The sequence below is a fragment of the Gorilla gorilla genome, chromosome 16 (genome assembly GCF_029281585.2).
Source record: "Gorilla gorilla gorilla isolate KB3781 chromosome 16, NHGRI_mGorGor1-v2.1_pri, whole genome shotgun sequence".
NCBI classification, from domain to species: Eukaryota; Metazoa; Chordata; class Mammalia; order Primates; family Hominidae; genus Gorilla; species Gorilla gorilla.
The window spans coordinates 66095142-66120212 of record NC_073240.2 but is presented as its reverse complement, the minus strand read 5'-3'; the positions used below and the strand labels follow the sequence as shown (position 1 = coordinate 66120212).

The window sequence follows — 25071 nt, the reverse complement described above, 5'->3', positions numbered from 1 at the left end:
CTGCCCACCTCAGCCTCCCAAAGTTCTGGGGATTACAGGCATGAGCCACTGCACCTGGCCATCATCCTTCTATTTCTTAGGAGGTTGGGTGTGCACGTCTAAGGACGGATTTGTGGGATGGAGGAAGTTTGCTCCTGGGGTGTCAGAATGTCCTGTCTGAGACATTAGCATTCAGTAAGTATTTGTGGAATGAATGCTTACAGTTGACTCAGTGGGTCTGCTGTGTAAATAGGACAGATGACTATATTTCCCAAACCAAAAACCAGGACATGTCCTGACTCATTGCCTGATGTGTAGGATGAAAACAGGGCCAAATACTCGAAACTGGGACTGCTTTTGAAAACCTGGCCGTGGGGTTGGTGGGGTGGTCACATGGAGCAGGAGATGCTTTTCTCCCTTTCCCTCCTCCCTGAATGTAAGAGGCTACCACTAAATGCAGGGCAGGGCACCCCCCAGTCCCTGTGCTGTCTAAGGCAGGCGCCCTTCCTGCATCCCACAGCACACAGCCCCAGGCACACTTCACACCCTCCACTGAGGGAGGAGTTGCTCATGGCTTGATCTGGAGGAAGAACTGGAGCCTCCAAATTATGGGGCTGAGTAATTAAAAGCAGGGCTTTAAGCGGTTTTATTCCCCTTGGGTTGTAAAAGTCTAGCCTAGAGGCTGCTGAGAGCCCTGTTTGCCTCCCCTGCAGCCACGCCTTTGGCCTTGCAGTCCATTTCACCCAGTCCACCAGCCAAGGGACCAACAGCTAGATGCTGAGACATTCCCAAGCGGAATCCAACCTCCCACTGCCCCCCATCTCTCCCCCATCCAGGCCTCTGTTTGTCAGAGGTGGCTGTGAGAGAGGAGAGATGTGGATTTATGGCTGCTGACTTGAAAGACAAAGTTGCCTTTTGTGTCAGAATTGGGTGCGGGGGAGTGGTGAGCTGGTGGTAGTGAGGGAGAGAGTAGGGAGGGGCTGGGGTTCAGGGGCCCAAGGCAGGCGGCGAAGGACTTGAGGAGGCCAAGAAGGCAGACGGAGACATCCAGAGGCTTCTCAGAGCAGGGTCACTAGGCAAAGTCCCAGATGGGTCAGTCACCCCCAGCGAAGCCACCACAGTCCCCTGAGGCTATTTGTAAATGCCAGACACCCATCTTCCCATACTCACTCCCACCCACTCCAACACTCAGATGCCACACAGCCTCCCCGCTTCTCAGAACATACTCTTTGGGTTCAGAGCCTTCATTCAACTCTCAGATGCTCCTTTGGAAGCCCAGGGAAGTAAGTCATGCTTCCCCCACCCCAGATGATCACAGCCAGTCAGTGTGGGGGTTCTTCCCTAGCAGAGCCAAAGTCAGGGGCTAAGTGGGGATCCAGATGATGGGTACATGGGACAGAGGGTTGGGAAGGGTGAGCCTGGGCCAGAGAACCCTGATGACAAGACCACTACCCCACCAGGGACCCTGAGCAAGTGGCCAGCCTCTCCCGGATTCAGGGTTCTCTCCACCACCTTTCTCCTCATAGACTTTTAGCGATGGGACATTTGCAGGTGCCTTGAGGAGTTTAAAGAGCATTTGACATGGCTGGCCTCCTTGCCCTCCAGGGGCCATCTTGCCCCAGCTGTGCCCCACTAGCACTCTTCCTGGTGGCTCCGGTGGGTCTGCGTGGAGGCCAGAGTAGCCATCGGGCGCCTGAGTTCAGCAGGTGTTTTAACTATACCTCGGAGAGCCACATCCAACCCCTGGAATGAGCCTGGCCAATAAAGGGCTGGGTTTATAGGCTTCATAAACATTTTACTAGAGAAATCAAGGCCTCAATTACCCAGTGGCCTCTTCCAACTGACAGCTTGTCTACTGGGACCCCGTGAAGCCCCCAGGCAGAAGTAAGGTAGAAGAGGTTCTGGTTTATACCCTGCTGCTCGCCCCCCCAACACACGTCCTCCCCCTACACCATTAAGGCCTTGCAAATTCAGTTTTTACTCCCTTCTCCAGACAGCTTGAGCTCCACCATGCACTCCCTGAGCCTCATCCCCTCTGAGGAAAGAGGCTGCCCCTTGGAGAAGAGACACGACCATTTCTTCCTGACCCCCCGCCCTGCTCTTCCACAACCTCTCAGTTCCCTTTTAACTCAAGATTATACCATCTTCCCTCAAGAACAGATAGCAAGTATTTGCTCTCTGCCAAGGCCTGCGCTAAGCAATTTACGAACATAGCTCATTGAATCCCCCTATTGCAGTGGCTCTAGTGACTTGAGCTGTGATCATCCCTGTTCATAAGTGAGACAATAGAGATTTCCAGAGATTCTATCACTTGCCCAAGATCCCACAGCCCATAATGGTGGTACTGAGATTTGAACTCAGTTCTGTATGATTCCAGAACCTTTACCATTAATCTCCTCCCTATACCACTACCTCAAACAGTTCTGAGCCCAAGAGGTCGAGGTGAACCCGGGCAACAGAGCGAGACCCTGTCTCAAAAACAAACAAACAAACAAAAAAAAACAAACAAAAAAACACAAAAGCAAACAAAGTTTTAGCAAGTATTTCCCCACTGGGAACAGAAATCTTTCCATGTGAGGCCTTCCCTGCCCTGCAGCGTGACAGCCCTAGCGTGGGATCCGATGTGGGCCTCATCATCAGTCTCTGAGTCCACGTGGCCAAGAGGGGGGAGTGCAGGCAAGGGCAAGGCTGGCCAGTGATGAGGATGGAGAGGAGGGATGCTCTCTGGAGGGACTGCCAGAGAGACCATGAGCAGTAGAGAAGGCAGCAGAGGAGGTAGGGGAGTCCACGGCCTTGCTTCGGGTCTGGACCAGCACTATCCGATAGACTTCTCTGTGATGACTGAAGTTCTTCTATTGGTGCTGACCCATAGTGTAGTCAGTAACCACTTGTGGCTGCTGAGCACTTGAAATGAAGCTAGTAAGAGGAAGGAACTAAATTTGTTAATTGTATGTAATTCTAATTTTTTTTTTTTTTTTTTTTTGAGACGGAGTTTCACTCTTGTTGCCCAGGCTGGAGTGCAATGGCGCGATCTCGGCTCACCCCAACCTCCACCTCCTGGGTTCAAGCGATTCTCCTGCCTTAGCCTCCCGAGTAGCTGAGATTACAGGCATGTGCCACCACGCCTGGCTAATTTTGTATTTTCAATAGAGACGAGGTTTCTCCGTGTTGGTCAGGCTGGTCTTGAACTCCCGACCTCATGTGATCCACCCGCCTCGGCCTCCCAAAGTGCTGGGATTACAGGCATGAGCCACCGCGCCTGGCTGTAATTCTAATTTGAAGGGCCACATGTGAGGCTGGGCATGGTGGCTCATGCCTGTTAATCCCAACACTTTGGGAGGCCCAGCTGGGAGGATCACTTGAGGCCAGGAGTTCAAGACCAGCCTGGCCAACAGGGCAAAACTCCATCTCTACTAAAAATACAAAAAATTATCCAAGCGTGGTGGCAGGTGCCTGTAACCCCAGCTACTTGGGAGGCTGAGGCATGAGAATCGCTTGAACCTGGGAGGCGGAGGTTGCGGTGAGCTGAGATCATGCCACTACACTCCAGCCTGGGTGACAGAGCAAGACCCTGTCTCAAAAAATAAATAAATGGCCACATGTGGCTTGTAGCTACCACATTAGACAGCACAGACGTGGGATGGTTGATGATTGAAACTTACTCAAAGTCTTCTGATGATGTAAGGCCCTGTGGGCTATGAATTTGACTGCTCTAGGTACCTCATATATGTAGAATTCTACAGTGTCTTTTTGTGACTGGCTTATCTCACGTAGCATAGTGTCCTCAAGGTTCATCCCTGTTGTAGCATGTGTCAGGATTTCCTCCTTTTTAAGGCCGAATAATATTCCACTCTATGGATATAGCATATCTTGTTTATTCATCTGTCAATAGACACAAGTTTCTTTCACCTTTTAGCTATTGTGAATAATGCTGCTATAGACATTATCAAATATCTGTTTGAGACCCTGCTTTCAGTTCTTTTGGGTATATACCCAGAAGTGGGATTGCTGGATCACATGCTAGTTCTATTTTTAATTTTTTGAGGAGTTATCATACCGTGTTCCACAGCAGCGGCACCGTTTTACATCCCCACCAACATTGCACAAGGGTTTTGATTTCTCCACATCCTCATCAACAGTTGCTATTTTCTGTATTTTTGATAGTACACATCCCATTGTAGTTTTGATTCGCATTTCCCTAAGATTAGGGTCTTTTCTCTCTCTCTTTTTTTTAATACTAGGTCTTCACAATCCAATGTGTATTTGATACTTACAGCCCATCTCAATTTGGACTGGCCACATTTCAGGTGCTTAATAGCTGGCCACTATATTGGAAAATGTGGGCCTGGCATGGTGGCTCATGCCTGTAATCCCGGCACTTTGGGAGGCTGAGGCAGGTGGATCACTTGAGGTCAGGAGTTTGAGACCAGCCTGGCCAACATGGCAAAACGGTGTCTCTACTAAAATTACAAAAATTAGCTGGGCATGGTGGTGCGTGCCTGTAGTCCCAGCTACTTGGGAGGCTGAGGCAGGAGAATTGCTTGAACCCAGGAGGCAGAGGTTGCAGAGAGCTGAGATCACACCACTGCACTGCAGCCTCGGTGATAGAGTGAGTCTCTCTCTCAAAAAACAAAAGAAAAAAGAAAGAAAAAGAAAATATGGTTCTAAAGGGAAAAGTTGGGGGCAGTGAGTAGAAGTGTATGGGATTCAGGCGTGTGTCTGGAGTAAGCAAAAACATGATAATCATCCCAGCTGCCTGAGGAGGGGCTGGACATCCAAAAGGCTGCGTGTCCCTGGTCTTTGTCAGGGATAGATACAAGGAGGGAATGGGCCTCGGTGGCCTTCAGAAGAGTCTGTGGTTCACAACTGCCCCTCTTGAATGGCTGTATGAGGTGGGGACAGCCGGCACCTCGGAGCCCCAGGGCCCCTCGCTTTTGCAAAGGTTATGTTTTGAACTCTCCATCCAAACATGCCCCCAGATCTTTTTACCATCACACACCGGATAGGAGTCTGGCTATGGCCAAAGGGTGGGGGGCCTGAGCTTCCTTCCCAGCACTCTACCTCGACCCTTTGCTGCCCCCCACCTCCCCCTGGAGCCTGTCTAATCAGATCCAGGCCTGACCTCGCCAGAGGTCCTGGACCAGGAAGAGAGTTCCCCTCCCCTCCCTGAGCGGCACTAGATCTGGCTCTCAGGAGGCCCCTCCCCTTGGGTGATTTATAGAGGTGTCCAGGAACTGTTTCCTTCCTGTTTCTTTTCCCTTCCAGCCCTGTGAATTGCTAAGCTCACTCTCTGCCCTCTGTCTCTCCCCTCAGCCCGGTCGCACCTCTGGTGGGGGCAGGGTGGTGCTGGGAGATTCCTTCCCAGATCGCTGTGGACAAAGGTGCCTTCTTCCTTTCTCCCCACCTACTGCCAAGCAGGACTTTGTCCTCCCTGTCACTTTCTCTGGCCCTCACACCTGGAAGACCATTGCCCATCACCCCCTTCCCATCACCCAACTTGAAGTGAGGGACCCAAAACTCCCTACCAGGCCAACAGATATCCACAGGAGTGTAAAGCATCAAGAGCCAAAGTCACAGCACCACTGTCACGTGCACCAGCCACAGACACAATACCACCAACACCAGACATAAATACTCAATGCTAATACACTAGCTGGTCTGTACTGTCATCAGCAACACAGTGGCCTGCAGGGTGACTTGTTCAGATCTCAGGGTGCCCTGAAGTCCGGCCCTCAGCCCCACTTCCTCATGTTTGCTCAGGGACCCTCTCCCTAGAGAGACATAATGAGGGACAGTCCACCCGGCTCTGTGGCCTGCTGGCACAAGCCAGGGCATAAACACACTTGTGAATCAAACATGTTCCACCCTGAGAAACTAGAGGGGGCTGAAGTGGCCCCAACATCCCTTTTCCTCAAACTTCCTAAAGAAAAAAATGCTGTGCCAGTCCGGGCAACGTAGGGAGACCCTGTCTCTGTAAGAAATACAAAAATTGGCCAGGCACAGTAGCTCACGCCTGGAATCCCAGCACTTTGGGAAGCCAAGGCGGGCAGATCACGAGGTCAGGAGTTTGAGACCAGCCTGACTAACATGGTGAAAGCCCATCTCTACTAAAAATACAAAAATTAGCTGGGCATGGTGGCGTGCATCTGTAGTACCAGCTACTCGGGAGGCTGAGGCAGGAGAGTTGCTTGAGCCTGGGAGGTGGAGGTTGCGGTGAGCTGAGATCATGCCATTGCACTCCAGCCTGGGTGACAGAGCAAGATTCCGTCTCAAAAAGAAGAAGAAAAAAGAAATTAAAAAATTAGTTCGGCGTGGTGGTGCGCGGTTGTGATCCCAGCTCCTCAGGAGGCTGAGGTGGGAGGATCACCTGAGCCTGAGAGGTCAAGGCTGCAGTGAGCTAGGATCATACCACTGCACATCAGCTTGGGTGACAGTGTGAGATCCTGTCTCAAAAGAAAAAAAAAAGAAAAAATACTATTGCTTATGAACCAGATGTGTGTGGAAGATTTTAGGAGACTCCAGCTAAGCTGAGTTTGCTGGCCCAGGGATTGTGGATCCTGTTCATGAAGACAGATGAGGAGGCAGGGCTGGAGGGGCCCTGAAGAGCGACTCATCCACTCCCTTCATTTGTGGCTGAGAGGATGCTGCCTGCCCAGGGTCTCAGAGAAATCTTAGGACGCCTAAGGAATATGCAGGACTGACCAAAGAGTTGAGAGAAGGTGTAAGGAAGGGAGGGAAGGAGGAGCCTCAGATGAAGAGGACCACACCCTCCTCTTGCACCTGCCCTTCCTGGACCACACCTGTGCAGCCAGCTGGGCTCCCAGGGGTGGGGGTGAAGAGCCCTCCCTAGAGCTCATTACCTTTCCTCCACACCATGAGAAGAAGCTAGTCTAGCATGCAGTCCACTCTGCAGTTACCTGGCCTTGGAGAGTGAGAAACTTGCTGGAGAACTAAGGGACATCCCAGCAGAGAGCCTAAGCCTCAGTTTCCCTTTCCTAAAATAAAGAGATTAGCTTCAGATTCATGGTTTTCAATTACTCTTAAAGGCAAAGCTACCCTTCAAATTAAATGTTTAGCAGAACTGTAACCACGTAAAGCTGATCGAGAGGTACAGCAAGGTGCTGCTCTGACGGAAGGGAAATGTGAGCAGGAGGTGGGCTTAACTGCATCCTGGGGACCCTTAGGAGTCAGTCGCACGATGCACAGTGACGGATATCAGACTGGCTCCATACCTATGACCCTTCCAGCTCTAGCACCATGTCCAACTGTGCTGTGGCTGCTTAGAGCTGAGGGGAGGAGGAGGGAGCCAGGCAGTGGAAGCCAGACTTTCTCCATCCCCAGCGCCCTGATAAGAAGCAGCCCTTTCCCTTGTATATTTCCTCAGGCCAGCTCCTAGCACTGGGTGCCTCCAGGGAGCCCAGAATGGGGCTAGAAGCACAAAAGGATTCATTCTTTAATGAGTAGGCATCTGTAGTCAGCAGAGCCATTAGTCCCCACCCCAGGTCCCTGGGGGACTGGGAACTCCTCTCCAGCTGGAGTGAAGAGGAGGCTGGCAGCTCCCCATCTTCGAAGGAGCAGGGCCTGGGGGATGTAGACAGCTGACCGGGGAGCCTGGGTGCCCTGTCCACTCCCTGGGCTCATGGCATCCAGTTGCCTTCCTGGAGGTGGAGGGCTAGAGGCAGTAGAGGGGCTCCAGCAGCACCTCGGCCCCCTCCCCCAAGCCCCTGGGCTTACTTACCTCCCTTGGCCAAACACAGCCTTTGGCCTGAGGCCGGGAAGGCCCACCTCCCAGTGCTCCCTGGGGATCCTCTCACCAAGCCTGATGGGAACACCAGCTGGGACACTTGCCCCCACCTCCCACCCCCAGGGCCCCAAGGTACTGTTTATAAGGGCTGTACCTACGTGGGGACGTGTGTGATTGATTACCTGCACAGAACCAGAGGTACACACCCAAAGCAGCAGTGGACGGATTCCCGTCCAGACACAGACACTCAGACCACATACACGGAGACACAGCCCCGCACACATGTACAAAGAGGCGCACACACCCATCAGACACACTCCCAGGAGGCCCTCAAAGACGAGGAGGCAGGGCGGGGATTTTTATGCATGTTTATATTTAATGAACCACATGCAAATGAGATGGAGAACACGCCACAAAGGAGCCAGCCCCCAGAGACTCTGGGTGGAAGGGCACAAAGGCTCGCCTTTTGGGCTGCCCTGGAGGCCAGATCAGGCTGGTGGATTGAGGGGGCCTGAGATGGGGCATGGGGCCCACGGGGAGGGTGGCCTGCCCACACCAGGGAGCCAGGAACAGGAGCCAGGACGAGCTCCAGCGTCCTTGCTGCTGTGGGGGAGGGCTTCCTCTGGGAGGGAAGCGACTGTCCCAGTTGATGGAGTGCCTGAGACGAGGGGCTGCCTGCCTGGACAGATGGTGTACCGCCTTCCTGCACTTGAAGCAAAGTGGATTTTAATGAAATCGCAGCCCTGGTGCTGAAGCTGGGAACCCGAGTGGGAGGGGCTCCTTCCCCAGGCATTACAGGGTGGGGTTTGGGCATGGGTGGAAACGGGGGTGGGCAGAAACACTTAACCAGCCTGTAACTGGGAGGGGAGGGTGCACCACAGCCCCTCTGCACTGATGATCTCTGCAGACCAGAGTTCAAGCAGTTAGTTCAGATCCCCAAAAGGTGGGGAGGGGCCCTGAATATTTATGACACATTGAAATGTAGATTGGTAGGTCTGACAGTCTTCTGAGAGGCTTGTCACCTTGGATGGATGCAACACCCTCTTGGGGTGCATTGAGAGATTGCAGATGAACTGGGGGTGGGAGGAGTAGGAGGAGGAGGGACCAAAAAAAAGCTCCCGGGCCCTGGTAACCAGGGCCTGATGACCAGTGTCCCTGCTGGGCAACAAAGGACTAATTGCTTCCCTTCTCTGAGCCTCAGCTTCCAATTCTATAAAATGTGAAGCACTGAGGATCTGAGCCCTTGCCTGCCTTAGGGAGAATTTACAAAAACGAATCTGAAAGCTGCTGAAAAAGTGGGGTGTGGGGCTCGGGAGCAGGGCTTTGTCTGATTGGCCTTCATGGGTCAGTTTTGGGGACCAAGGCCTCCAAGAGAAGTCCCAACAGCCCAGGATTTCCTTATTAGAGGTTTGTTATCCAGAAGTTTGTCCAGACCTTTTACAACCTATACCACCTCTCAGGGGAGATGTTTCCTAGCTATTGGAGGCTGGGGTAAGTGCTGATGGGTCCCCTAAGCTATTGCCCTTGCAGGAAAACTCCTGCCCCTTGATGGAGTGGGCTCCAGGTCTCCGCGCCTGTGATGCCACTGCAGCCCATTCTCTCCTACCCTCTGCCCTCAGCAGCGCACTGCACTCATACACTTCTCTTCCCCCAGCCATGTCGGACTTCCACGTGCATCCCCAGGCCACCGTGGGTGAGGAGGGTGGTGTGGCCCGCTTCCAGTGCCAAATCCATGGGCTTCCCAAACCCCTGATCACTTGGGAGAAGAACAGAGTCCCAATTGACACGGACAATGAGAGGTGAGCCACGTGTGGGAAAGACAGAGGGAGGACAAAGAGGTGGCCAGTGACTCTGGCCTTAGAGAAGGATGGCCTGCGGCTCTGGGAGCTGCAGTTGGTGCCCACAGGTGCCTGAGATAGTGGTGTTTCTGCCACCGCAGTTTAGACTGGGTATCCACATGACTTGCTGGGCCCAGATTGTAGGCTCATGGATGTGTCTGAGGATGTGTGCGACCGTTGTCAAGGCTGGAATTGAGGGTGTGTCCACCTTCGAAAGTCCCAGTGTGTGTCTGATGATGTTGGGACGGTGCAGTGCTTAGGTCCTGGGCTGTGTCTTGGATGCCCATAGTCTTTGTGGCTGATTATGTCAATGGCTGTGCTGGTGGCCAACTATGTCCCTCCCCTCAACAGGTACACATTGCTGCCCAAGGGGGTCCTGCAGATCACAGGACTTCGAGCTGAGGACAGTGGCATCTTCCACTGTGTGGCCTCAAACATCGCCAGTATCCGGATCAGCCACGGGGCCAGGCTCACTGTGTCAGGTGAGGGTCCTTCAGCGCTTTCGCCCAATCTCCCCACCTGGCCTCCTCCTCCTCCCTACCCTTAGATCAACCCCCTTCAGCTGGCCTCTGCAGCCTTCTCAGCCACGTGCGTGCAGAGTGCCGGGCTCTGTGCTGCCTGGCGTGAGGGTGCACAGGAATCTAAGGCTGGATCTCTGGCTCATTTCCCCCTGGGAATCCCATCCTATGCTGATCTCCAGGACTTCCCCATTGCTGGCAGCCCTGCAGAGCCCGCAGCAGAGGGACGGATGTCTGGAACGTCCTGGTCTCCTGGTATCTCTCTGCCCACAGGACCTGGTTTCTGGGCTGGTGTTTGTTTCCCACCCGCTGTGTCCTGGGCTGTGGGTGGGGTGAGGAAGCGGGAAAGTCCCCAGCTGAAGTGAGGACATGTGGCGTCTTCCTCCCAGGCTCAGGCTCTGGGGCCTACAAGGAGCCAGCCATCCTCGTGGGGCCTGAGAACCTCACCCTGACAGTGCACCAGACCGCGGTGCTTGAGTGTGTCGCCACGGGCAACCCGCGCCCCATTGTGTCCTGGAGCCGCCTGGGTGAGCCTCATCCCCACAGCCCCTGCCCCTCCCAGCCTGTCCCACCCCCTGGGAGGGCTGGTCTCAGACTCCTCACCCAGCTCCAGGGGAATGTGGAATCCTGTTTGTTCTCTGTGGGGGTCCATTCTATCCCTGTGACCTGGGAAGAGGGTAAGTTTCCCTCTCCTGGAAGGACCAGGGAGGCCCGCCTGCCCACCCCATTCTCACCCCTGCAGGGATGGCTTAGCTCCCTGGGTTACCTTGTCCAGTCCCGGCAGTCCTCCCCTCACCCTGGCCTCAGGGACCCCAGCACCCTTCAGCAGCCCTCAGCACCCCAGAATCTGTCCCCTTCTGCTAACTCCTGCCCTCTATACTCTGGCCGTGTTCCTCAGCTGTGCAGTCCCAAGCCCCTAAAAATCCCAGCCAGTTGTCAGACCCTCACTCTGGGCACCCCCAATCTCTAGCCTGGCCCCCTAAGTCCCCCAGCCTAAATCCCCAGGCAGCTGAAAGAGAGAAATGAAAGGGTGCAGATGGGCCCACATTGTCTGAGCAGAAAGGTCACTCGGGAAGGAAACTCTGGAGGGGGTGGGGTGGGGCCGCATTCACAGGGAGACTGTGCCACATTGTAGCAGCTGAGTGATGGGGAGGGAGGGGGCAGCAGGCAGGATAATGGAGTAGATTTCACCACTTCAGGGCCTGAATGGGGAGCTGTCTCCTTGTATTCTGACTGTGCTAATCTGATCCTGGTGGGGGTGGGGGAAGGGCTCGGGTCCCTGGGAGAGGCTGGAAAGAGTGGCCTCACCATCAGGAGGAACCTCTAGGCACTCCAGGGACCATCTGGTCCAACATTTCCCAAAGCATGATCTGTCAAGCGGGAAGGAATGGCCTGCTGGTCTAACAAGTTTGGGAAACAAAGTTAACCGGGTTCCCCTCCACCAGGTCACAGGAGTACTGTGATGTGACTTACCATCCAGGCATAGAATGGATATTTGACCATGGATCCAGAGAGACAAACCAGGCTGGGAAACGTCAATCTAAGACAGACTCCTTTACAGATTGTGAAACATAAGGGGAGGGCCTTGCAGGTGGCCCGTGAGTCAGTGGTGATGCTAGGGTCAGGACAGGGTCTCCACTGCTAGGCACGAGGGTTCTGTGCTGTTCTCTGCTGCCTCTTCCATGTTAAGGTGCCTAGGAGGGAAGGGGCAGAGTCAAAGACTGGGGCTCCCTAGAAGACGGGAGGAAGGGCAAGCCATCTGGAAGTTTCCTTTACTTTCCTTCTTCCATATCTCTATCTGACCCTCACCCATCCCCCCTCCCCTTCCTCTGCAGATGGTCGCCCTATCGGGGTGGAGGGCATCCAGGTGCTGGGCACAGGAAACCTCATCATCTCAGACGTGACAGTCCAGCACTCTGGCGTCTACGTCTGTGCAGCCAACAGACCTGGCACCCGGGTGAGGAGAACGGCACAGGGCCGGCTGGTGGTGCAAGGTATGGATCAGCCAACCCTGAGGAGGAGGGCAGGAATCTCCGCACAGTCCCTTCCTCCCAGCCCAGGCCCAACCCCAGGGCCCTGTCCCACCCCAGTCTCCTGGACTCGCCCCGCCCCTCGCCCCTCACCGGCCCCCAGGCCAGGCCAAACGCGGTGCGTTCACCCCGAGGAATGCTTGCGTTGGGAATGGGTGGATGGTCTTGGTCATGCTCCGGCCCCTGCGTGCCCTCCGGGGGCCGTCAACACCCCTCCACCCAGGGAGTCATTTCCACTTTCTCATCTCAGCTGGTGTCCCCACCTGTGTCGCTCACACGTGTCTTCCCACGTGCTGTTTTCATTCACACGTGTGGCACATCCACGCTCACACCTGCCTGCCTGTGCACTCCGGGCCTGCTTGTCATTTTCACTCTGTCGCCGGCAGCCTCACTGTGCACGCAGAGCTGCCTCACCTCCCGCGGGGCGGGGCCCTGCCGCTAACCTGGTCCTTCCATCAGCCTCTGGCCGTGGGGTTTAACTGTCCCCATGCACTGGGCTTGGATGAACATTTTTAGGGTTTTCCTGTGTTGTTCCCTACCGGAGACGGGGGGAAAGGGTGGGAAGTGGGAGAATTAGGAACTTATATGCCCGTTTGTTTAGCATTCCATGTGCCGTTAATCTGTCCAAATGAAAGTGATGGAGCATTTCATTTCCCGGTTTTAATAGAGGCTTGAAGCCTGGGATTGGAGGAGAGCGGAATTGAATGTGGGGGCGAGGGGGCCCCCGGTACTGAGGCTCATCCATCTCCCCATCATTACCGCTTTCTGGAGGTGCAGCCAAACCTATTAGCACATTTATTTATTTAACAATTTCCTGAACAGGGAGTTCAGCTTGATTGCTTTCGGATACAAATGTCAGTCTTTTAAATAGTCATTAAAAAGGAGTCCTCTCAGGTCTGCCTGGGGAGGAGGGAAGAGGGAGGTGGGCCATCTCCTGAGCTGGGCAGGAGTAGAGGCTGGGCCCCACCTGGAGGAGTCTCCAGGGGGCAGATGTGTGTTTGGAGCCCACCCCTCACCCTGTGTATCTCCAGTCCCATCCCCTGTTCCCTTCCTCATGCCGTCACTCACAGCTGTGTCTGTCTGCGCCCCCACCCTCCTGACTCTACTCGCAGCCCCAGCTGAGTTTGTGCAGCATCCCCAGTCCATCTCCAGGCCAGCTGGGACCACAGCCATGTTCACCTGCCAAGCCCAGGGTGAGCCACCGCCTCATGTCACGTGGCTGAAAAATGGACAGGTGCTGGGGCCAGGAGGCCACGTCAGGCTCAAGAATAACAACAGGTATGTGTGTGGTGTGTGCTGGGGTGAGGACCAGGGGAGAGCAGGGAAAGGGGGACCTGGAGTGAGTGGCCTGAGTAGACTGTACACCTCCTGCAAGGGAAGAGCACAGAATTGGGAGTCTGGAGATTGAGTTGGAGTACCAGTTCCACCACCAACTTGCTGGGAGACCTCACACAAGTTGTTTGTCTCCTGGAAAGACTCAGTTTCTCCATCTTTCAAATGGGGAGATTTGGTCAACCTCCAGGGAGGAGGGAACCTGAGGCTGTCTCTCTCCCCTGCAGCACACTGACCATTTCTGGAATCGGTCCTGAAGATGAAGCCATTTACCAGTGTGTGGCCGAGAACAGTGCGGGCTCATCACAGGCCAGTGCCAGGCTGACCGTACTGTGGGCTGAGGGGCTCCCCGGGCCTCCCCGCAATGTGCGGGCAGTCTCTGTGTCTTCCACTGAGGTGCGTGTGTCCTGGAGTGAGCCCCTGGCCAACACCAAGGAGATCATCGGCTACGTCCTGCACATCAGGAAGGCTGCTGGTGCGCGTGGCCAGCTCTGTTGCCCCTTTCTCTAATTCACTATTTCTCATTCCTTCCAATCCTGCACGTCCTGACCCGATGCCTCCCTTTCCTTCTCCCCGCTGTCCCCCCTGGGCACCCTGGCTGCCCTCATTTCACCAGTGCTGGCAGGACTCCCCCAGTCCTTCACACTCCCCTGCCCACCCTGTGCCTCTCCAGACCCACCAGAGCTGGAGTATCAGGAGGCAGTCAGCAAGAGCACCTTTCAGCACCTGGTCAGCGACCTGGAGCCCTCCACGGCCTACAGTTTCTACATCAAGGCCTACACACCAAGGGGGGCCAGCTCAGCCTCTGTGCCCACCCTAGCTAGCACCCTGGGTGAAGGTGAGGCCTGGGTGTGGAGCACAAAACCACAGGCACTCAGGGTATCAGAGCAGAACCACCATGCACGCTTGTTCTGGTTGTGCGCTGTGCAGGGTGCCCGGCCCTGAGGCTGTCAGGGCTGAGTCTACTTGGAGGAAAAGGGCTTCTTTTTCTAATTCATAAGAAGGTGCTGCTTTCATAAGCACATGCCCTTGTCCAGAGGCCAGAGGACTGTCAGGCTTTTGGGGGTCGGGGTCACAGGTGGAAGGTAGAAAGATAGAGCTTCCACTGGGTCCTCACATCGTGGCCTCCTTCTCTACCTGCAGCCCCTGCCCCACCCCCACTGTCAGTGCGAGTCCTGGGCAGCTCCTCCTTGCAGCTGCTGTGGGAGCCTTGGCCCCGGCTGGCCCAGCACGACGGCGGCTTCAAGCTGTTTTACCGCCCAGCAAGCAAGACCTCCTTCACCGGCCCCATCCTGCTGCCTGGAACCGTCTCCTCCTACAACCTCAGCCAGCTCGGTGAGGCAGACACAGCCCAGAGCCTGGGGGGCTGGGCAGAGTGCGGCGCTGAGGGCCAGGAGGTGGCGTACAGGGGTCACCTCCCTTTCCTGGCTAGGACAGGGCACGTGGTGGGGCAGGGGCAGTTGCTCATCCGCCCTGCCTTCCTCCAGACCCCACTACAGTGTATGAGGTGAAGCTGCTCGCCTACAACCAGCATGGAGATGGCAATGCCACAGTCCGCTTTGTGTCTTTGAGGGGAGCATCTGAGAGGACAGGTGAGGGCTGGGGATGGAGTGCGGGGCTGAGTGGGTGGGAAGCAGGGAAAGTAATGGGGTGAGATAGCATGTGCCACACTTGAAAACACAGGCTTAGACCACAGTTTGAAGCTTGGCCATGCACATGCTGGCTGTGTGACCTTGGTCAAGTTACTTAACCTCTCTGATCCCAGTTTTCTCTACAATACAGGGATAATAGTACCTACTTTACAAAGCTGTGGCAAGGATGAAATGGTCCATGCTATTCCTAGTATCTGGTAAAAAGAACCAAAAAGATTGGTCTGGAGTCCTGTAGGCAAAGTCAAAGGATGTTCCCACTCCCACTTGGGAGTGGGAGCAGCTGAAGGAAGAGGAGTCCCCAGAGGCTGGGTGTTTGGGAGTGCTTCAGACCTGGAGAGCCAAAGCCTCCAACCCGTCCCTGTCCCCAGCCTTGAGCCCACCATGTGACTGCCGGAAGGAGGAGGCCGCCAACCAGACGTCCACCACAGGCATCGTCATCGGCATCCACATCGGGGTCACTTGCATCATCTTCTGTGTCCTCTTCCTCCTGTTCGGCCAAAGGGGCAGGTGGGTCCTGGGCCAGGGAGAGGGGCTGGGCTGGTGTGTGGGGGAGTAGGCCTAGAGAAGGTGAGTGTGGGCTCACTGCCTCTGTCTCTTTTCTCTCTCCCTCCCCCCAACTCTTGGCTAACCCTTAGGGTCCTCTGGTGTAAGGATGTGGAAAACCAGCTGTCCCCTCCACAGGGTCCCCGGAGCCAGAGGGACCCCGGCATTCTGGCCCTAAATGGGGCGAGACGGGGAGAGTGGGGCCGGCTGGGCCGAGAGGAGAAACGTGTGGATATGAAGGAGCTGGAGCAGCTGTTCCCCCCGGCCGGCACAGCAGGGCAGCCGGACCCCAGACCCACAGTGAGTGCCCACGTCTTAAACAAACCCCCGCCTCAGGCTCTGACACTGCCACCTTCCAATCCTGCCCCCCTTCAGCTTGGCCACGGGCCTTGATCATTGGCCTTAGTCAAACTGCAGGTCTTCTCTTTGTGTCCCTGAGTCAGGCAGGGAGACCTGGAGACCCTAAGCCCCAAGTGGGGTTGAGTTGGAGCCTGGCGCCCTGGCCCTCAAGCTGACGCCTGTGTGACGGGTTCTTTCCCCAGCAGGATCCTGCAGCCCCCGCCCCGTGTGAGGAGACCCAGCTCTCCGTGCTGCCACTTCAGGGGTGCGGCCTGATGGAGGGGAAGACGACGGAGGCCACGGCTCCCTGCGCCGGCCTGGCGGCTGCCCCACCACCCCCAGATGGAGGCCCTGGCCTCCTCAGTGAAGGCCAGGCTTCCAGGCCTGCAGCGGCCCGGGTTACCCAGCCAGCTCACTCGGAACAGTAGCCAGTGTCTGGCAGGCTCCAGAGGGTGGACGGAGCGGGGCCCATTCTCAGGTCAAAAGCAAGATTTCTACTGTCATGTGGGATTTGGATGGTCCTGGGGGCTCCCCAGCATTTCTATCCTGACTGCCTCTTGGGTTGTCAAAACCCAAGGCAGCCTTGACAGGGACCCCCCCGCCGCCCTAACACCCATCAGGAGTTGGAGCAGTTCCTGCAGGAGCCCGTTCCTTCCCTGGGCTGATGCCCCCTCGCCTCTGCCTGGTACCCACATGACTTGGAACTGAACTAACGTTTTTCTTTAAAAAGCAAAACTTAAAATCAAAAAAAAAAAAAAAAAAAGGAGAGAGATAGAGGAAGGTGAATTAGACTCCAAAAGATGACCCTGCTGTAGCTGGGCCCTGACACTGTCACCCTCCACCGACCTTGTTTTCTCAGGATGGATTTTTGCTGTTTTGGCTCTCAGCACCTACCTCAGCCGGAATGAATGTCCTGGGGGGCAGTGGGGCGGTGGCCTCAGCCCCCTTACCCCACAGAGCCCGAATGCACTCCTACCTCAAGTACCTCAAGTCCCCTTGATGGGGACCCCCCTCTCCCTTCCCACACTGTTGTCCAGAGTAAAAAAAAAAAAAAAAAAAAAAAAAAAAAAAAAGCACTTCCCCATTTTCAGATGTGAAAGAAAATGTCTACCTCAAGGCTTGCTGGCTCTGTGGGCTGTGTTGTCACTGGACCCGCCTCCCCTCCCCTCCTGCCCACAGCCCACCTACCTCTCCTGCAGAGGAGAGGCCAGAGGTTGGGCCACCAAGGGGAACTCTTGTGGCCTACAGAAATAGAAATGGATTGGGCAGAGAAAAAATGTGAAAGAAGCCAAAAATGAGAGGAAATTTGTTCCTTGAAGTATAAATTGTCCAAACGAGCCACCTCCCAGCACACTGCCTGTCCCCGTCTTGTCTGTCCACTCCCATTTTGAGCCAGCCCATCCTTGATGGGGATGCCCATGAGGAACCTGGGCTTGGGAGGGTGGCATCAGCTGGCCGCCTGCCTCCTGTCCTGCAGGCCTGGCCCCTGGAATGTACCATGTGTGGGATGGGTGTGTGGGAGGGTGAGGGAGTGTGGTGTCCCCTGCAGAGGCGCCCCAGCCTCAGGCACCCAGCCAGCCTGATCCACCCCTCGACAGGGGAGCATCCACTGTCAGCAGCCATGGCTGGAAGCTATTTTTATACAAGGTGTGTTAAGGGTTATGTTCTTGTGACTTTTTGTTACTCTTTTCTGTTGTGTTGTTCTTTGAACTACTTAGTTAAAGAAGAAGAAAAGGGTTACCAAGGAAACAAATACCTATTTTTGGTTATACTCAGAAACATTTTTTTAAATAGCAGAAGAAAAACTTTTTTTTAAAGAAAAGAGATAAGTGTATTCCTTAAGAATGAGACCATAAATATCCCTGACCCCCCAACCCTCTAGGGACACCTCCACCCTGAACTTTAGTTAATTAGCTGAAGAAGATAGAATTTGTGTTTTCCTAGAAAACTAGAGCTGTGTCCACGTGGACTTGGGGAAGGGTAGTCCCTTCCCTTCTCCCAAATGATGTGTGGATGCCCAGGGCTCCACAAAGCTCCAAGGCAGTGCCCCCTCTGTTCCCAAAGCAGCTTCTCTCGGGAGCCTCCCTCTCCCTTGGGAAGGGTGCGGCTGGGGCAGGAGGGGGCTGGGGGGCCACCTGGCCTTACTTGGGTTTTGTCACACTCTGCTCATTTTGACTGAATAAAAGTCCTGTTGCCAAAGTGAACCTGGAGTTTTTGGGTGGCTGTGTCAGGTCCTGGGGGAGGGGCTGCGGTGCTGGGTGGGCCAGGGCCCTCACAGGCCCAGAACCTGGGATAATAACAGCAGACCCTATACACTACAGCTCTCTGCCACATGAGGCGCAGTTCCTGAGTCCTCACCCCTCCCTGTGACTAAGATATGCTAGTGACCGTCATCTCCATTTTATTTTTTTGAGACAGTTTTTTACTCTGTTGCCAAGGCTGGAGTGCAGTGGCACAATCTCAGCTCAACCACAACCTCTGCCTCCTGGGTTCAAGTAATTCTCCTGCCTCAGCCTCCTGAGTAGCTGGGATTACAGGAGTGCGCCACCACACCCAGCTAATTTTTGTATTTTTGGTAGAGACAAGGTTTCGCTATGTTGGCCAGGCTGGTCTCTAACTTCCGAACTCAGGCAATCTGCTCATCTCAGCCTCCCAAAGCGGTGAGATTACAGGCATGAGCCACCGTGCCTGGCTGGTCATCTCCATTTTATAGTTGATGAAACCAAGAAAAAAGAGGTGAAGGAAATGTCCAAAATCCCACACAGGCAGTTGGTCAGTCTGATCCTCACACAGGATCCGAGTCTGTATCCAGGCCAGGCCGCCAGGTTCCAGGCTCTGCGTTCTGACCACCGCCCCACCCCTCCTTGGCCAGCAGCGAGGAGACTGCCTGCTCAGCCCACCAAGGTTAAGCGCTCTCCAGGTGCTGGCCAGGCAGGGCTGTGTGCTTTTCATGCACTGTCTATGAGGAAGGACTGGTTTCCTCCCGGTTCTGAAGCTGAGGAAACAGGCTGTGACTGAGTGATTCTCTCCAGGGCACTCAGCCAGGACTCCGGCCAGGCCTCTCTGTTCTGCCATTGTCTCTCAGTCCAGGCTCCTGAAGCCAGGTGCCTGGAGCTGCTATGGCTTAGGTTCGAGAGAGGCTGGGCTTAATGGCAGTTATGCTGACAGAGATCTGGAGGTCTCAGCTGGCCTCAAGCTTAGTAAGAGGCAGCAGTATAATGCAGCTACTGCTGAATTTGAAAGCCTGGATTCACACCCAGGAGGCTCAGCAGACCTGGAAAGCCAGGTTCTAAACCCAGGGGCACCTTTCGAGAGGAACGTACCAGGAGAGCAGTGGGTAAATTGGGCTCCCTGGCTATGGCTGGGGTGAGGGGGAGCTCTCTGGACGGCCTCCTCACTCTCCCTGCCCACCCTCACCCAGACCAGCTCAATATTTTTTCCCATATTTTTTCTGTCTTATTACATGTTGGCTTTTTTTTTTTTTTTTTTTTTTTAATTTGAGACAGAGTCTCACTTTGTCGCCCAGCCTGGAGTGCAGTGGTGTGATCTCGGCTCACTGCAACCTCTGCCTCCCAAGTTCAAGCAATTCTCCTGCCTCAGCCTCCCGAGTAGCTGGGATTATAGGCACCAGCCACCATACCTGGCTAATGTTTTGTAGTTTTGGTAGAGACAGGGTTTTGCCGTGTTGGCCAGGCTGGTCTCAAACTCCTGACCTCAGGTGATCCACCTGCCTCAGCCTCCCAAAGTGCTGGGATTACAGGCGTGAGCCACTGTGCCGAGCCCATGTTGGATTCTTGATGAAATTTCACTTGAAAGCAGGATTGTGATCCTAAAAGAACATCTGAAGGTACCTGGCCAGGCACTTCCAGAAGAGGCCTGTGGATAGCTGGGCCCGAGGTCAGGTCAGGACCAGTGACGGTGCTATGGATGCTGAACCAGGCAAGAGAGCGCTGAGGCCTATAGGGCGCCTATCCTGAGTCTCCAGGGAGGTTGCTGACTTTCCCTGATTATCCCAGGAAAGAACTATCTCAAATATAGATATAAAACTCTTTCTTTACACGGCACTTTGCACACATAGATGTTTTAACAACTTCAGCCATCCAAGGGCAGCCTGGGGAGGTGATTGTTCAAGTCAACCCTGTGGGGTTGGGGGAGTAGAGAAGTAACATCCAGTGCCCCTGTCCCTTCTAAGAGTCCCAGATGGGAGGTGTCTGGAAATGTTTAGAAACCACAAAATGGGCCAGGCGCAGTGGCTCACGCCTATAATTCCAGCACCTTGGGAGGTCAAGGTGGACAGATCACCTGAGGTCAGGAATTCGAGACCAGTCTGGCCAACATGGAGAAACCCCCGTCTCTACTAAAACTACAAAAATTAGCCAGGCGTGGTAGTGCATGCTTGTAATCCCAGCTACTCGGGAGGCTGAGGCAGTAGAACTGCTTGAATCGGGGAGGCAGACACTGCAGTGAGCTGAGATCATGCCACTGCACTCCAGCCTGGGTGACAGAGCGAGACTCTGTCTCAAAAAAAAAAACAAAACAACAACAACCAAAAAAACCCCACAAAAATAAGGCTGGGTGCAGTGGCTCATGCCTATAATCCCAGCATTTTGGGAGGCCGAGGCGGGTGATCACCTGAGGTCAGGAGTTCAAGACCAGCCTGGCCAACATGGGGAAACCCCGTCTCTATTAAAAAATACAAAAATTACCCAGGCATGGTGGTGCTTGCCTGTAATCCCACCTACTCGGGAGGCTGAGGTGGGAGAATTGCTTAAACCTGGGAGGTGGAGGTTGCAGTGAGCCGAGATCACGACACTGCACTTCAGCCTGGGCAACAGAGCAAGACTCTGTCAAAAAAAAAAAAAAAAATCCACCAAAATATGATCATGCAGATATATGCAAATTGTATACAAAACACACACAACTGTAGGCAGGGCCTGCCCTAACCATCACGAGTCTCAGCGAGGCTAGGGTAGATGACAGAGCAGCGTTCCAGTGAGGAAGGTTAGCAGAAATAGGTGTCAAAGCTGAGTGGCCTGACTGGAATCCAGGTCCTGAGATCTCAAATAGCCCAGAGGCCTCAGGCTGAAGAACCCCCTCAAACCTCACTGCCCCCCACAGACTATCTTTGGGCAGAAATCTGCCACAACCAAGGCTGCAACCTGTTCCAATCATCTAATGCTCTGTAACAAACAACCCTAAACCTTTTTTTTTTCTTTGAGACGGAGTCTTACTCTGTCACCCAGGCTGTAGTGCAATGGCATGATTTCTGCTCATTGCAACCTCTGCTTCCCGGGTTCAAGCAATTCTTGTGCCTCAGCCTCCCGAGTAACTGGGATTACAGGCCCACACCACCACACCGGGCTAATTTTTTGTATTTTTAGTAGAGATGCGCTTTTGCCATGTTGCCCAGGCTGGTCTGGAACTTCTGAGCTCAGACAATCTGCCTGCCTCGGCCTTCCAAAATGCTGGGATTACAGGCGTAAGACACCACACCCAACAATTTTTTTTTTTTTTTTTTTTTTTGAGACCAAGTCTCACCCTGTCACCCAGGTTGGAGTGCAGTGGCGTGATCTCCACTCACTGCAACCTCCCCCTCCCAGGTTCAAGCGATTCTCCTGCCTCAGCCTTCTGAGTAGCTGGGATTATAGGCACCCGCCACCATGCCCGGATAATTTTTTGTATTTTTAGTAGAGACGGGGTCTCACTGTGTTAGCCAGGATGGTCTCGATCTCCTGACTTCGTGATCCACCTGCCTCGGCCTCCCAAGGTGCTGGGATTACAGGTATGAGCCACCATGCCCGGCATTTTTTTTTTTTTTTTTTAAGAGACAGGGTCTCACTGTGTTGCCCAGACTGGAGTGCCGTCAAACCTCGGTGGTTTCACATCACATTTATTTGGCTTACAAATATGCAGTCTGGGCAGGGCTCAGGGGCAGCTGTCTCTGCTCCACTCTGCATCAACGTGGGCAGCTTGAAGCCTGGGGGCTGGGATCCCCTGAAGGCTCCCTCCCTCCCGCGTCTGGTGGCTGATGCTGGCTGTGAGCCCAGCACCTCCACATGGCCCCTCCGTGTGGCCTGGGCTTCCTCACAGCATGGTGGCTGGGTTCCAAGGACAAGCGTCCTGAGAGAGAGAGCCAGGTGGAAACTGCAACATCATTTCTACGCCGGCCCGAGTGACACAGCATCACTTCTGCTATAGTCAGCTCTTTAGAACAAGTCGCTAAGGCAAGCCACATTCAGGGAATTCAAGGGGAATTAGAGTCTTCTTTTCAATGGAGGGTCAAAGAATGTATGGACTGTTTTAAAATGACCACAGGGGCCGGGCGCAGTGGCTCACCCGCCGGGGAGAATTGCTTGAGCCCAGGAGGTGAAGGTAGCAGTGAGCCGAGATCATGCCACTGCACTCCAGCTTGGACTATAGAGTGAGACTCCATCTCAAATAAATAGATAAATAAATAAAATGACCACAGGGCCACTCCGGAGGGACAGATGGGGAACAAATATGAGCCAGGAGGCAGGGAGAGGAGGAAAGCTTTACCCCCTGGCCCTGGGACTGTGCATGAGGCTGGCGGGGACACAGCTGGGGACGGCAGGAGACAGAGGGTGCCCCGAACTCCTATGGGGACACTGGGGCTGGACACAGGGAATGAGTGAGTGGGGGCAGCTAAGGCTGGGGGCCTGCCTTGAATTCTGGGTTAAGGCTTGAGTCAGGGAGAGGAACAGCTAAACCCATGGCCCTCTCTCAAAGAGGTATTAGAGGGCTGGGCACAGTGGCTCACTGTGTAATCCCAGCACTCTGGGAGGCCAAGGCAGGAAGACAGCTTGAGGCCAGGAATTCGAGACCAGCTGGACAATATGGCAAAATCATCTCCACACAAAATTTAAAAATTAGCCAGGCATGGTGACACATGCCTGTAATCCCAGCTACTCAGGAGGCTGAGGTGTGAGGATCGCTTGAGCCTGGGAGGTTGAGGCTATAGTGAGCCAAGATCGTGCCATTGCACTCCAGTTTGGGTGACAGAGGGAGAACCTGTCTTAAAAAAAAAAGGTACGAGGGGACTTAGGGGACTGATCTGAGGGCTTTGTTGCTCCCCTGGGCCCCCCTGGAGCTACCTTGGAACAGAGAGGGAGCAGGGAGAAGAAGGGGCTGAGGAGGCCGAGGAGGAGCCTGGCTGGCAGAGAAGGGAAGGGCTCCTTGGACTCAAGAGGGATGGACACTGAGTTCCCACAAACGTGGATGGCCCCTTGGTCACCGTGCACCACGTGCCACCACCACAAGGCAGGATTGGCCCTGGCTATTACTCCAAAATAGCCACCCTCTGACCAGGCTCTGCTCCTCACAGCTTCTCCTCGTCATGGTGCCTCTTCCTGCAGATGTCTCTCCCGCTCTCTGGAGGGGCTTCCTTCCCTCGAGGCCCAGGATGCCCTATGCTGCATTTTGTCTCATTGCCTCAAAAGCTGGCTCCCCATTATGTGGACTTGTGTTGCCAGCACTTTCTTCGTAACCACTGAAGGAATCAGAGTGTCTAACAGGGATTACTGGGGACACTGTCACAAAGCTACCAAGAAAGAATACTTTGGTTCAATCCCCGCTGCTATAGTAGTGTCTTGGGTCAAGAATTGGAGAGTTTTGTGCCTGGAAGCTTGAGGTCATCTCTCCCGTGGCTAGCAAGTCCCCAGTTATTGGGCTGAGGCTGGGGTGAGGAGAACCAGAGCCCCAGCAGGATCAGAGAACAGTGAGGTGTCTCCTTCCATGCCTAGCTGAGGTGTCACCTTATATGGGGGACCTTCTCCAACTCAGCTGGTGGCTATGCCTTCAGCCCTTTGCCACCTGGGAGCTAGTACAGAGCTCAGAGCCAGTGCCCTGCTATTGAGAGCAACGAGCTGTCACTGTTCCCTGTCTTCTAGTGAGAAGCATGGCACCCTCTGGAGCTAAGAAGGTGGTGGCCATGGCCCAGGCTGTGGACACTAGAGTCCAACTGATGTGGTTTGAACCCCTGGCTCTGCTGTTTCCTAGTTGTGTAACCATGAGCAAATGATTTAACTTCTTTACACCTCTGTTTCTTTGTCTGTAAAATAGAGATAATATGCCCCTACCTCAAAGGGTTGTAGACCCAGCTGGGTTCTTTGCAGAAATTGATGAGCTGATTCAAAAATTTATATGGAAATGCAAGGGATCCTAAATAGCTAAAACAATCTTGAAAACAACGAACAAAGTTGGAGGACTCATACTTTCTTGGTTTACTACAAAGCTACAATAATTAAAAAGTGTATTCCTGGCATCTGGGCAAACATATATCTCAATAAAATAGCACCAACAATCCAGAAATAAACTCTCACATTTATAGTCAATTGGTTTTTGACAAGGGTGCCAAGACTATTCTTTTTGAAAAGAATAGTCTTTTCAAAAAATGGTGCTAGGACAACTGGATATTCACATGCAAAGAAATGAATCTGGACCCTTTATACCATACAAAAAAAACTAACTCAGACTGGGCGTAGTGGCTCATGCTTGTAGTCCCAGCTACTCAGGAGGCTGAAGCTAGAGGATTACTTAAGCCCAGGAGTTTGAGGTTATAGCGAGCTATGATGGCACCACTGCTCTCCAGCCTGGGTGACAGAGGGAGATCCTGTCTCAGAACAAAACAAAAAAACAACAAACCCTAAAATAACAACAAAACAACAACAAAGTCGAAATATGTAGCTACTGTATGACCCAGCAGTTTCATTCCTAGCTGTATACTCAGGAGAAATGAAAACATGCTTGCCTGGGCGTGGTGACTCACGCCTGTAATCCCAGCACTTTGGGAGGCCAAGGCGGGCAGATCACTTGAGGTCAGGAGTTCAAGACCAGCCTGGCCAACATGGTGAAACCCCGTCTCTACTAAAAATACAAATATTAGTCGGGTGTGGTGGTGGGTGCCTGTAGTCCCAGCTACTCAGGAGGCTGAGGCAGGAGAATCGCTTGAACCCGGGAGGCGGAGATTGCAGTGAGCCAAGATCACACCACTGCAGTCCAGCCTGGGTGATAGAGTGACTCCATCTCAAAAAAGAAAAAGAAAAAAGAAAACAGAAAACATATGCTCGCACAAAAATT

At 53.9% G+C, this 25071-nt stretch overlaps 1 protein-coding gene across 4 annotated transcripts in view; it reads left to right on the top strand.

The window, feature by feature from the left end:
• Window positions 1-17048, top strand: part of IGDCC3 (immunoglobulin superfamily DCC subclass member 3) — a 50364-nt gene extending 33316 nt beyond the window's left edge. For 3 of the 4 annotated variants that reach the window (XM_055362611.2, XM_019010285.4, XM_055362614.2), the window contains 12 exons: window positions 9378-9522; window positions 9913-10043; window positions 10469-10606; window positions 11915-12073; window positions 13222-13387; window positions 13669-13916; window positions 14115-14279; window positions 14585-14776; window positions 14929-15033; window positions 15462-15600; window positions 15729-15936; window positions 16179-17048. In XM_055362611.2, the coding sequence (XP_055218586.2) occupies window positions 9378-9522; window positions 9913-10043; window positions 10469-10606; window positions 11915-12073; window positions 13222-13387; window positions 13669-13916; window positions 14115-14279; window positions 14585-14776; window positions 14929-15033; window positions 15462-15600; window positions 15729-15936; window positions 16179-16403 (2021 nt within the window). In that variant the 3' untranslated portion in view covers window positions 16404-17048. The remainder of the gene's footprint in view (window positions 1-9377; window positions 9523-9912; window positions 10044-10468; window positions 10607-11914; window positions 12074-13221; window positions 13388-13668; window positions 13917-14114; window positions 14280-14584; window positions 14777-14928; window positions 15034-15461; window positions 15601-15728; window positions 15937-16178) is intronic. The other variant, XM_031002502.3, reaches the window with a different exon arrangement.
• Window positions 17049-25071: the final 8023 nt, after the last annotated feature.